We start from the raw sequence: 13,386 nt of genomic DNA, 5'->3' as shown, positions 1-13,386 counted from the left end.
CGACTCGGAAGGTGGGCGGTGGGTGTGAATAGGAATATCAGGTGTTCACTGAAGAAAGGACCCCAGAGGAGCCACAGACAGCCGGCCAGTGAGTGTTCTTGGGGTTCTTTCTGGCTCCGGTGGGTCCTCCATACAAGGAAAGCACAGTCGGTCCTAGAGTCCTGTCTGCAGAGAGGCTGGGAGAGCCTTGCGGGTCCGAAGGGCCCGGCTAGCCCCTGGCCAAGCTGTTCTTGAGAGCCTGCTGCTTCCCGAGCCTGGGGTGCTTCAGAGGCAACTCTGGGAAGGCTTGGTTCCAAATTAATATTGGGCGCTCAGAGCGCAGGGGTCTGAGGGCCAGGCCGAGTCAGCCAGAGACCCCAGGCATGTCCCCGCACCCACTCTCAGCTCAGCCGCCCCGCACAGAGAACCATTCTGATCACCAGATTCGCTGAGGATTTCCAATCTGAAGATAACAAAAGGCTCCCGGCCACTGGCCATCGTGTGATGTGCGTCTGTGAATCCGGAGCCGACCAGAGGAGGGCGGGCAGGTCACAGGCTCTGAGGCTGGGAGGTCGAGGGGTGGTCCCCGAGTCACCACCTGCAGGGCCGGCCGTTTGGGAAAGGTCTGTAAAGATCAGAGCGGGGCTGCCCCGGCCTCGCCTACCTTCCCGCCCACTCTGGGGACAAGAATGAAGATGGGTCGCCACGCTCCGCAGGGAGCTACGCTGCCTCCAGTGCAGAGATGAGTGGGAACAGGCAGGGCCGGTTCCAAGGAACACGACTGTCGGGGGGAGCCTCGAGGGCCGATTGAAGGGGGCGATGAAAGGCCCGGCCCAGCGCTGCGAACAGGTGCCCCTCATGCTCCTCCTTGTCCCCCGTCCATCGTCGTTGGTCTGGGCCACTGGCTCGCTTCACATCACAGGCATCTGCTGAGGGCCAGGTTGCCCTGCACCTTTCAGCAGAATGAAAGGGAACTGATATCAGAGGGGTGCTGAAGCTCAGGAAAGGCCTCTTTCTTTTCAAAGACTTTCGTTTGTGATGGGCTTTTTTTTTTCCAGGTGATCTTATTTCAAAGCCCCTTTGAAAATTTTGTGGGTTTTTGTAATGGATGAAAAGTTACTTGGAAATGGGACTAAGAAGTTTCCCGTTGAAAGTTGTTAGAGGAAAGTTGAAAGCTTTGAGTTGTAATGTTCTGCCAGATTTATCCTTTCTTTTGTCCACAAGGCCCATCCGTTGGGAGGGGGTCTGGGGGAAGGGGCCGGGGCAGGGGGAGGACCTGGACAGGGCACTGGAGAGAGCAGGATGCAAAAACCAGCCCCCGCTGCTGCTGCTGTACATGTGCAAGGGAGGCCATCTGAGCCGAGCCTTCAGCAAAAGTGTTTCCACAGTATAGACTTTGATGTTGGAAAAAGGGAAAGCAAATATACTTCTACTATACTATAGGAGGCTGGATTCTACCAGAGACAAAGACTATTGCACAGACATTTCACATCAGAAAAATAACTATGAAAGAGGAGAGCACCCAAACGGACCTGAGAGAAGGAAGGGGCCAGAGCAACACCGAGTGTGCGCTCTCCAGTGCGTCCTCCGTGGAGAACTGGCAAGGGAAGGGGTCAGTGAGCAATAAGACAACCATGAAAAGCACCGCTACAGGAAACCCAAGGGAAGTGGCTCCAGAAGGAAGGAGGAGGAAGCTGGTGTTAGGGATCAGAGAGAGAACACGAGGAGATGCTACGGGGCTTGGCATCAGGAGGTGACTGTCCATTGAAAGGGGGTGGTTTCAGAACCTCCCTGGTGGTCTAGTCGTTAAGAATCCACCTTCCAGTGCAGGGGACATGGGTTCAATCCCTGGTTGGGGAACTAAGATCCCACATGCCGCGGGGCAACGAAGCCTGTGTGCTGCAACTACTGAGCCTTCTGGCTGTAACTAGAGAGAAGTCTGCGATCCCGCAGGCCGCAACTAAGACCCAATGCAGCCAAATAAATATTTTTTAAAAGGGCAGGGAATGATTTCCCTGAAGTGCAGGGCTGGGAAGAGGTAAGGAAGTGAAAACTGATGGGTAACCGGAGTGAGTACCAGGTGTCCTGAATCCCAAGGAAGGGGTAACCACAAAAGGGGATGGGGAAGGCAGATGGATGCTGAAATGGCAGGTGAAGTGGTAAATAAGGACTTTTCAGTGCTTGTGATGGAAAGCCAAGTGGAAGGGGCTGATGGACAGGGGGGATGGGGCTGATGCAAAAGGAGGGAGACGGAGTGTAGATGCTGAAGCAAGAGGAGATGTGAAGGGAGGCCATGCATTGACAGCTTTGGGAAAGGGTGGAGGTATCAGTTTGTGCTGCCCTGGTCTGAGACGGAAGAACTGGCCTCATTGGAGGGGCCAGGACCTCACTGGCAGGGGTTGGCAGAACACATTGGTGGTGGGTTAGAGTCTAGGGGGTCTGACTGAGTAGGAGAGGTGATGGAAGGCTAGCTTCTGATTCAGAAGGGCTAGGGCAGGGGACCCCAAAATGTGGCTCTTTAACAAGCCTACCAGCTGATGCAGTCCAGGGACTTCACATTGGGAGGGCAAGGACAGTCCTGATGTTCAAGTTCACTGGCTCCCTGGCCCCAGGGTGTTGTCAGAGCAGGAGGCCCACTTGGGCTGGACACAGTGGGGGAAGGAGAAGCCACGGCTGGCATACCTGCAGACACCAGAGGAGGGATTCTATGGGCGACCCCAACAGGGTAGTGTGGACACGGCCTTGACATGACTAAACCCATTCATGGAGCTGTCAACCACAGCAGCACGGTCTGGAGAGAGGTGACTGAGGCGCACTCTGGCCATCACACAGCACTGCTGAGGGACTTAGGACAGAACAGACCTGGGTTTGTGCCCAAGCCTGGCAGGCTCTGCTGTCCCTGGAGTTCTCTGGGTCTTCTTACTCTCATATGTAAAATGAACATAAGAACACAGATTTCCTCAGGAAAGAACTCACATCATGCCCATGCCTGGCATGTAGGAGTATGTGTTAATGTTAGTTGCTCAGTGGTGTTCGACTCTTTGCAATGCCATGGACTGTAGCCCATCAGGCTCCTCTGGCCAGGAGATTCTCCAGGCAGGAATACTGGAATGGGTTCCCATTTCCTACTGCAGGAGATCTTCCTGACCCCAGGGATTGAACCCAGGTCTCCTGCATTGCAGATAAATTAGGCAGATTCCTTACCATCTGATCCACCAGGAGGCACTCAATAAATGTGATCCAAGCCATTATGGTTGATTGGCTCCTCAGGGTGGTCCAGCAAGAGACAGAGGGCACAGGAAGCAGTTGATAGTTTCAACGTATTTTCCTGGGATCATAAGGCCAGGTTACAGTCTGACCACTGGCCTCCGCAGTTCTGTCTCCACCCCAACACAAGGATGCCTTCACCCCACTGCCCCCCAGGGTGGCCACCTCCTTTCTCAGCTCCCTTCCTCCTTCCCCCTTCCCCCATGACGTCCTCTGCCCCCACCCAGCTCCTTGCAGCAACGCTTGCCCTCCAGAGACATCATCATATTCAGTAATATGATTGGAATCTGAATATATATTTAAAATGACAAGTTTGAAATTAAAATTTAAATAAAGAATTACTTTTCTGTAAGTTGCTCCGAAAGCAGTAATTTAGCAGCAAATTGATAGAGAAAGGTAAGCACTGGTCCTTTAAACCATCATGCAGTTTCCGGCATGCGAGCCAGAAGTGTCTCAATTTAACACATCATTGGTTAGTATTATTAGAAATTTCATCGGGCCCCAGAGCGCATTATGGTGCTGCTCTGAGGGGGATGCCACGGGCACAGCCTGGGTTCAGGGGGCCAGAGAGGGCAAGCTGGTTAATGAGGGCAGGAGGGATTCAGGAGAGCCTCCTCTGGCCCCAAGAGGGGATATAACTGTGATTATTTTCTTGTTTGTAGTGTGGTAGCGATCTTGAAATGAGAACTGAGAGACTCATAAGTGTCATTTGCTCTTCCCAGAGGTCACCAACTTATAGCATTGGTATCTGTCAATGCGTTTTTCTGACCCCTTGAAACCTAGGCTGTGAACAGCAGTCCATGAAAACAGTGTCACCTGTCTGGCTCCCATGAGCCGCATAAGCAAGACCCCAAAACCTATCCCAGTTGTGACGTGCCCAGCGGCACCAGCCCCTAAGTTCCCCCACACTGGGGCATAGGGGTCTGGGAACTTGAACATCAAGACTGCTGTTGCCTCCACCAGAGTGAGGCTGACAGACCGCATCACCCAGCAGGCTTGTTAGGGAGCCACATTTGAGGGTCCTTCAGCCCAGATCTACGGAATCAGAAGTTCTGAAGGTGGGATCCAGAGGCCGGCATTTTCAACCCCACCACATGCAGGATCTTCCTACATGCACTCACATGAGTCAGAGGGCCCCTGCCATCGAGGTGGTCAATGCTCTACCTGTCTGATCTTAGAAGCGGTGCTCTCATAAAGAATCTGCAAGTCCTAGAAAGCCAGCCATCTAGGTCTAAACCCCTGAACTATAATCTAAAAAATTCAGACACCAAATTATCTCTCCCCTACCCCCAGCCTGAATTTCCACAATTACATAAGGATTGTCTTCCTGGGCACCTTTATAGTTCGAGGGCCCCAGGAAGTTCCCAACACCCCAGTCTGAATAAGTTTACCAAAAACCAGTCTGCATTAGTCCCCATGGGTGGACCTGGGCACCATGAAGCCCCTAAATGCCTTGCAGGGGGGAGGGATGCTGAAAAGGAGGTGAAATGTCCACTCTTTGCAGGGAGCAGGCTACCCAGCTATGCTGGGTCCTGGAGCTGGCAGTCGGTGGTAGGTGATTCCCAGGACAATCTGGGCTTGGTGCTCAGGGATGCCTGAGCGTTCACATCTGCTAGCCGCCTGTGGGAACCCACAAGAGGAGTCTGAGGGCCCTCCAGAGGGAGAAGGAAATGAGAGCACTCGTCACTGAGGCTGGGCCCAGGACGCCAGACCCGTGTGTGCTCCCAGACCCATGTGCCTCTGCCACACCACTGCAGAGCGTGAACTCGGAGCTGGGCTGGCTTCCTATACCGCCCAGCACCCCCAGACCAAAATCACACCCCAGGGTGTCTGAGCAGCCGGGCACAAGCCTGTGCTCCAGCCCCAAGGGAAGCTGGCAGAGAATGTGTTCTAGCTTCCACCTCAAGATGGGGGCAAGATAGGGGTGTTCAAAAAGCAGTCAGGGGGAAAAAAAAAGAGAGTCAAAGGCCCACTGCAGGGCTCAGGCCACATCAGCAGTCCCTTGTCAGAAGGGTCCCTAGAATTCAGAACCAGGGGTTGTATGAGTGTCTCACCAAAGACTCTCTTTCCCAAATTAGGTGAGGATTATGGGGAGCCATGAGATAAAAGGGCTTCCCAGGTGGCGCTAGTGGTAAAGAACCCACCTGCCAATACAGGAGACATAAGAGAGGGAGGCTGGATCCCTGAACAAACCTGGAAGATCAGGAAGATCCAGGAAGGTCCTGACCCTGGAAAAAGGTCAGGAAGATCCCTTGGAGGTAGAAATGGCAACCCACTCCAGTATTCGTGCCTGGAGAATCCCATGGACAGAGGAGCCTGGTGGTGACAGTCCATGGGGTCGCAAAGAGTCCGACATGACTGAAACGACTTAGCACGTGAGATTAAAAACGCAGCTGTGGGTGAAGCTCAGCGTGCGGCCAGCCGCGGGCTTCCCACTACCGTCCGCCCTGCCGCTTCCGTTTTCACTAAGGCCATTTCCCACCCCCAATCCCCGCCCGGCTGGGGTACACCTTGGTGTCCAGTGGTGCTTCAGGCCCAGAGGGAGCACTGGAGTGTGGTCTGAGGGATTAAAGCGAGGTGAGGGCTGGGGGACGCTGGGCTCCCCTGGGGGAACAGTCTCACTGCTGTGAAGATGGGGCGGCTGTTCTCAGGGACGCTCAGCAGATGGCAGTCCCTGCCCACGCTGTCACAACACACAAGTGACAAGAGCACTGAGACTCGCAGGTTCCAGTCTGTGGAGGCAGGTTCATGGGCAGAAGAAGGACTTGGACACCAGTACTATCATTCCTCCAGGAGGAAGCCCACATGAGCCCCAGAAGCGGTCCCTGGAGCTCTGTCCACTATATCTAGACTGGAAACGCACCCGCAACTCTGGGCTCCTTTGGTGGCAAATTCAGCCAAAATCGTCAGCCTTGTTGAATTCCGCCTAGTTTTCGTGGTCCAACATCAGCTCTCCCTAACTTCTGGGCTTCACTGGTTCACCCGCTCCTGATGTCCTTGGGTGAACACTGGGAAAAGCTGAGTTCTGGCTTCTTCCCCAGCCCAACAGGGGCAGGAGTCAACCTCAGCCCCCACATCTCCTATTATACTCAAGCACTGGGCCAGGAGGTCAGCAGAGGGGGCATTAGACCTTCCAAGCAGCAGCCAGGGCAAGTGTTGGGGTCATAACACAAGCGGCTCCCACAGTCTGAAAACGACATCTCCGCAGTTAAATGTTCCAGTGTCTCCCACTCTGCCATTCCATGTCTCTTTTCTGTTACTCCCATTATTCTCTGTCCCGAAGTGTAGGCCAGGCCATACCTACATGCATTTGTGAATCAACAGTGATGAACACCCCTACTGTTGGCCAACACTATAGCTCAGAGACCCTGCCTTCCCTGGGCACCAGGCTGGCAGGAGCTGGGCCAAGCACCTGTGTGGATCCCCGCCATTCTGGAGCCCACCTGACAGTGCAGATCAGTACAGGCCATGAAGGGCAGCATTTCGAGGCTGTGACCATCATGTGCACGGGACAAGGGGTGAGAACAAGTAAGGCGTGGCACGGCCCCAGAGAGTCCCATTCCATCATCTTTCAAATTTCCTTGACCACCTGGGATGCTGCTGGCCTCTATGGCACCTTTGGGCAAAGCAGAAAAAAGGGCCCCCTTTGGATGGACAGATCAGCAGAGGCAGCCTGTCGAGGCTGTTGTAGGTTCACAAGTGTGCAGCCTGGTGAGCAACTGATATTCCTGGAAGGAAAGGCATGGCTGCCCCTCCAGCGGGGTCAGCCCCTCGCCCACCCCCGCTACCAGGCATCTTCACCACCTGCAGCCCTAAGTGGAGCAAGGGCCCCAGGGCAGCTCTGTAGGAGGGGGGGCTTGTTGCAGGTGGAGGTTCCCAGCTCCCCGACCAGCGGGCGCCTCAGCCCTCGATGCCCCTCACAGAGAGCTGCATCCATAAAGTATGGGGGTCCTCAGTGTTCTTCAGCCACTGAAAGAAGCAGGATGCTGTCAGCCACCGTAAAAATGTGACCTTTGAAAATTTACAAGAGCTCAGGGTTTAAAAGCTGCTGCGTTAATGATGCATCCCATTAGCATCTCATTAAAGAGAAGCAAAGAGAAGCCTGCTCGGCCAATGATGGGCAGAGAGGGCCACGTGGAGGCACCAGGCAAGAGGAGGGCTGTCCTTGCCCGCCTCTGTGCCAAGGGCCGTCATGTCGTAGGAGCAAGGCCAGGAACACTGGGGAAAGGTCGGCGATGTCCTCAGTGATGGCAGCGGGAAGGGGAGAAGGGAGGCTCCCTCACCCTGCCTTCCTCTCCCCGACCCTCACCCAGGCTGGTCTCCTGGCCGGTGTCTATGCCTTCTTGGGGTGGAGCCCCTGGCGAGGAGAAGTGAAACTCAAGGAGGCCTGGCCTTTGGAGTTCAGAGCTGGAGGTGCAGACCCGCACATGGTCCCCCAGAAACCTTCAGAGCCTGGGGACCTCGAGTCTACCTTGGGCCTGGAGCCCCACTGCAGGAGCACGGGGCTCCAGTCAGCCAAGCTGACTCGCATCACCAGGGCCACATTCTTCATCACTTGGGCGTCCAGCCGCCTCTGCAAAGAGCCTCGCCTGTGTGTATTTTTCTGGAGGCAGTGAAGGAGGGAATGTTCATTTATTCAATAAAATAAATAAAAACTCCTGAACTGCACATTGCTCATAGCTTCAGAAGTTGCTAGTGCCAAGCAGAATGAGTGTCCTTATTTGTCTTTCCTAAAGAAAAGAAAAATAAATAGGCTGTTTTCCTTCTCCAGCACAACCTCTTTCTTGTAGGTAAGAACTCGCTTGTGAGAGTCATGAAAGACACAGGCAGACAGCAGGCCTGTTGTAGCCACAGCTCAATTGTGCCCGTGCCCTCGGCCCGCCCCGCACCCCCAGCTTCCTTCTGGAGTTTGTCTTGGGTCACAGATTGTGTAGCGGGGAACAGACCCCCGAGGGCAGGGCTGAGTGAGTCTCAGCCACAGCGTGTCCCCGGTGCCTTGGGCAGGGCCGACCACAGAGCAGGAGCCCAGTTAACTGAAGAGCAAACCAGATGACCAGCAAAGGCACGAGCGACCAGCAGGAACTCCTGAAGTTTTACAGTCTGGTTGCCCACTCCCTGGTGACTCAGATGGTAGAGAATCTGCCTGCAATATAGGAGAACCAGGTTTGATCCCTGGCTCGGGAAGATCTGTTGGAGAAGGGAATAGCAACCCATTGCACTATTCTTGCCTGGAGAATTCCAAGGACAGAGGATCCAGGAGGGCCTCTGGGGTTGCAAAGAACTGACTGAGTGACTTTTACTTTTTCACTTACTCACTCTCAAGGAGGAGACCCCAGCCACCCCTCCTGGCAGCAGTGGCAGCCTCTAAGGACCAGGTCCAGGGCTCCAGGTCCACAAAGCCCTTCCCCGTCCCGTCGAGTTAACCAGACTGGGGCCATGGATACTGATTCATTGGAGGACAAATGGCGGCTGCAGGAGGATCTGGAAAACCAAACCCGCCTCTAGCCTGGGAGGCCTCCAGGAATTCCAGACCTCACAGAGGGGCTGTGGCGCCCCCTACTGACAGAAAGGGTTGTTGTATTGCCAGTGAAGGAGGGGACTGGAGAGAAGGCCAGGGGACTCCACATTCAAATTTCAGGCCCAAAACAGGGCCCCAAACAGGACATCACACTGGCTCCTTCCCCCCGCCCCGGTCCAGATGCCTCTTATTATGAGGGAAGCAACCTCTGCACCTCTGAGCCCACGGCACCCCCAGAGCCTGGAAATAGGGTGCTGCAGACAAGACACGCGGGAAAGCCGTCTGTGTAAAGACGCTGCAGATGCCAAGCTATTGTTTCCTAAATTCCCTAAGACTATTGGTAAGGGCGGCTAAATCCCGAAGCCCCTCGCCTACCCTAAGCGCCCATCTGTCCCGCAGACAGAAATGGGGCAGAGGCCTCCCTCTGATAAGGAAGCTTGTCCGCAGAATTGTTTCTCCCTCGGGAGATTCACTCTTTTCCTTTGTTTCCTGCGCTGTTCACAGAACCGAAGCATCTGAAACGCAGCCCAGAGATAAAGTGCTGCCTTATGCAATTAGCTCAGCGCAGCCTACGGTCCTAATAGGATGCGCTCCGCTCCCCCCAGCAGGCCCTGATGCAGGCGCTGTTTGTCATCTGCATTAGGCATCAGAGCCCGGCGAAGTCCGTCCACCCTCCCACCTGCCGGGACTCGTCGCGGCTTCCTGGAGAGGAGAGTCCCGCTGCTCAGAGATGCCCACAAGGGGGCGCTGCCTCCCTCCACCCCGGCAGCTGGGTCACTGAGTCAGCTTCCAGCAGGAGTCCAGAGCGCGGTGGCCTCACTTGAGAGAGGCCTGCAAGTGTCCCTGGAGGCCCCTTTGGCCTCCTGTGACTGTCCCCAGTGGGTGACTGTCTGCCCGAACCCCACGTAACACTTTACCCCCAACCTGGCTGGGCTCTGGCTACCCTCGTACAAGCTCTGGTCAGTCCTCCTGGAGCTCTCTCTGTTGAGACTCACCCGCCACGTCCCGGTAGGAGGCTCTCCAATGTGTCTTTTGGATTTTTTTGTGTGTTTATTATAAATATTATAATTTATAAATACTGGGAATGGCCATAGTAAACAATTTGGCAAATACAGAGGTGTAGACAAAAGAATAAAAGAGTCCCTTAATCCCTTCACCCAAGAAAGACATTCCTGCTGCTATTTTTCCTTATTAATCCACCCCTGGATTTTTCCCTCCTGCACATATTTTACCCAGTGAGGTTATACGTGTGTCATTTATATTCTGCTTTTCTCATTCAACTTTATCGTGTAAGCATTTTGCCATCTCCTTAGGGAGTAAGCATGATTTTTATTGACTATATAATAGTCCAAGGTAAAGTGTTAGCTCAGGGAGACCAATGCTGTCCTAGTGTTTGTTTCTGCCTTGAGGTTGGTTTTCTCATTAAATATGTGAATTAGTAAATGAGATCCTGGGGCAGAGAGCTTACCTGCTTTCCATAAGGAGGAGCTGAGGGTCCCAGAGAAGATGCTCTCTGCCTTCTGGCCTGGTGTCAGGACCTGCACTGTCCTCCCAGGGGCCCCAGTCCTCACCTTTCCATGCCTCCTCTGTGGAGGGGGACGCTGGGGGCCTTGAAGGCTGGCGTGGAGGCGGGATGGGGCCTGGCGGTAATGCCTCGAAAGGTCGTCCTCTCACAAGTCAGAGGCTGGGCACAGGATGCTCCTGGGCCTGGACTGAGTATACAGTTGGTGCTCAACACCTGCCCATCATGACTGATGTGGTTTATTAATGACCCAAGGACTGGGGGAACTTTATTTCTCACAATACAAGGCTCTCATTCCTTTCAGATAGCTCAGGTGATGCGGGAGGCACCAGGTTAGGCTGGGTGTTCCTGGAGGCCAGGAGCTTAGCTGAGGCCACGGCTGCTGCTACTGAACCAAGACACCCTGCACTTCCCTTGAGGGACTGGATGCAGGGCTCGGTCTCTGCCTCTGGAGACTGCTGAGGGTTGGGCACCGGGGCAGGACTCTTGCCAGGAGGTGGGTGCTCACCCCCCTGCTCTGCTTCTTTCCAGGCCCCCGGAATCTCCAAAGCAGACAATCAGTCCCAGGGACTCACGACCAGCATCCGGTGGGGGCAGACGCCCATCAATCAGTCCACGCCTTGGGACACTGATGAGCCGCCCTCCAAACAGATGAGGGAGAGCGACAATCCAGGTGTGTACTTCAGGGTGGACGGAGACACCTACCCTCTGGCTGGGGCAGGGGGAGAAGTCCGAGATCTCCTGGGTGGCCCAGCTCCTCAGCAGGTCCTGACCCATGGCCTGCAGTGGCCCGGACCTCAGGCTGCATCAGGGACAGGGAGGAGGTGCAGGGGGTGTGTGACTGTGTGTAATTCCCTAGGCTGTGTCTCCATCCCTGTCTCTGTTGCTCAAGAAAATACTGGGAAGAACAAGGGAGAGAGAATGACATAGGAGTGACTCTGAATCTGCTTTAAGTTATTGTGGTTAGTTATTCCCAAACCTCAGTACTCTGATTCATAAATTTCCAAAGTCATCCATCCAGTGAGGTCTTGCTTTGCCAACAGTTATATGAGAACTGAGAGAGGTTCCACTCACTGAGAAATGGGGGTTTACCGCCTCCTATAGCATCTCAGGCCTTCTTTGGACAGCTCCAACCATAACAAAAACCTTCCCTGTTATCTCCCATTGATCCCAGGCCTCCCCTTGGGATACACAAAACATGTGAGCTTGGCCATTCACATCACAGCCTTACAGATATCTAAAGACCCCCATTCATCCCCCTCCAAGTCTTCTGCAGGAGGAACACCCTGAATCCTTCAGCCATGCCCTCAAGCCCAGTCCCTTCACCTTCCTGGGCATTGTTCCTCTCTTTGCATCCCTCAGAACCCAACACACAGAAACCACGAGTGGTCTGCAGCACCTTCTTCACTCAACCCCTCTACCTTGATGATTGCAGCCTCACCTCACTTCTGCTCTGCAGGTAACCACATCATATGCTCTCTCAACAGTAAGACCCCAAGGCTGTCCAGGTGGATATTCTGTCTTTTTCCTCACAATCTGGCTTAAGCAGCTGGGTGTGGGGGACCCAAGAGCAAGACCATGTCCATATCTTCCCGTATGACTCTTGGCATCTTTTCCTGCTTATATTGCTGACCTGTGCCTAACCCTCCCAACATGATGTAACCTGCAGACTTGGTCATATGTCTTCCATTCCATCATCCAAATAACTGATAGAAAAGGTGAGCCCATCACTAGAGACCCCCCTTTACGTCTCCAGCATCCTCTGGGCCATTAGCCGGCTCATGAGTCAGTCACTTCTGTGGCTCTACCCCTCTATATGTTCACCGTGGAGTTATTCAAGGTTTCACCGACTGTGCTCTGAAGTTCTGATGTGTTTTTCCAGGCTCCCTTACTAGTCCTGCAGAGGACTGAGTGTCAGAAGGCATGCCTTATCCTTAAGACACCAGATTAGCTCACAGTGACACCACCTCCTATTCCACAGGCTTGGAAACAAGCCCCCTTAGCAGCCCATTCTAGAATTTTGCCGGCACTGCTTCACAGACACTTGTCAGCTTCTAGTTTTCTCCAGCCTCTCATTATCAAAATCGGGTGCCTCATTCTGTGTGTCATCTCATTGCTCACAGCAACTCTGTGAAGTTGGCAGATGAGGAATCTACTCACGGAAGGCTTTGCCTAAGATCACTCAGCTAGTGAGGGCCGACCCAGCGGGGCTTCACCTAATCACAGATTCCTAGTCTGTGAGCTCCAAGGACACAGGCTCCTTGCTCACCTCTCTGACCCCAGCACTCGGCTCAGGGCTGGAGGCAGTCGGTCGCTGTTTGCTGAGTGAATTGTGTAACCGGCAGATGACATCTCTCCCATTTCCCTTGCAGGCACAGGGCCGTGGGTGACCACGGTGGCCGCCGGGAGCCAGCCTGCCCTGATCGCACACTCCTATGGAGTGGCCCAGCCTCCCACCTTCAGCCCGGCGGTGAACGTCCAGGCCCCGGTCATCGGGGTGACCCCCTCACTGCCTCCCCACGTGGGGCCCCAGCTCCCGCTGATGCCAGGCCACTACTCACTCCCACAGCCGCCCTCCCAGCCGCTGAGCAGCGTGGTGGTCAACATGCCCGCCCAGGCCCTGTACGCCAGCCCACAGCCCCTGGCTGTCTCCACACTGCCCAGCGTCGGGCAGGTGGCCCGCCCGGGACCCACCGCCGTGGGCAACGGCCACATGGCAGGGCCCCTGCTGCCTCCACCGCTGCCAGCCCAGCCGTCTGCCACTCTTCCCAGCGGTGCCCCGGCCACCAACGGGCCCCCCACATCAGAATCGGCCCACGGGCTACAGATGCTGCGGACCATTGGCGTGGGGAAGTATGAGTTCACGGACCCTGGGCACCCCAAAGGTAAGTCCTGCAGCCCACGTGCTCCTGTGTGCCCGCACCTGTGCCCCCGTGTGTGGTCACCACCACAGCGTGCACAGGAGCCTGGTTCCTGGTGCCCAGCTCCCCAGCAGTCCTTCACTGCTTCAATCCAGGCTGCAATGGGGCCTCCCTACCTGGGACAGCTGGGTCTTAGACTGGGGAGGCAGAGGCGAAAGTGGAGGGCAGGACAAGGAAGG

General features: G+C 54.9%; 1 protein-coding gene across 3 annotated transcripts in view; it reads left to right on the top strand.

Annotated features, from left to right (window-relative positions):
• The window catches only part of KLHL29 (kelch like family member 29), a 238,969-nt gene that overhangs the window by 157,076 nt on the left and 68,507 nt on the right, over nt 1-13,386 (top strand). For all 3 annotated transcript variants that reach the window (XM_055540832.1, XM_055540830.1, XM_055540833.1), the window contains exons 3-4: nt 10,818-10,959; nt 12,659-13,171. In XM_055540832.1, the coding sequence (XP_055396807.1) occupies nt 10,818-10,959; nt 12,659-13,171 (655 nt within the window). The remainder of the gene's footprint in view (nt 1-10,817; nt 10,960-12,658; nt 13,172-13,386) is intronic.

This window comes from Bubalus kerabau, chromosome 11 (genome assembly GCF_029407905.1).
Source record: "Bubalus kerabau isolate K-KA32 ecotype Philippines breed swamp buffalo chromosome 11, PCC_UOA_SB_1v2, whole genome shotgun sequence".
Taxonomy (NCBI): Eukaryota; Metazoa; Chordata; class Mammalia; order Artiodactyla; family Bovidae; genus Bubalus; species Bubalus kerabau.
The sequence above is the reverse complement of the archived record's forward strand: the minus strand, read 5'-3'. Positions and strand labels throughout refer to the sequence as shown.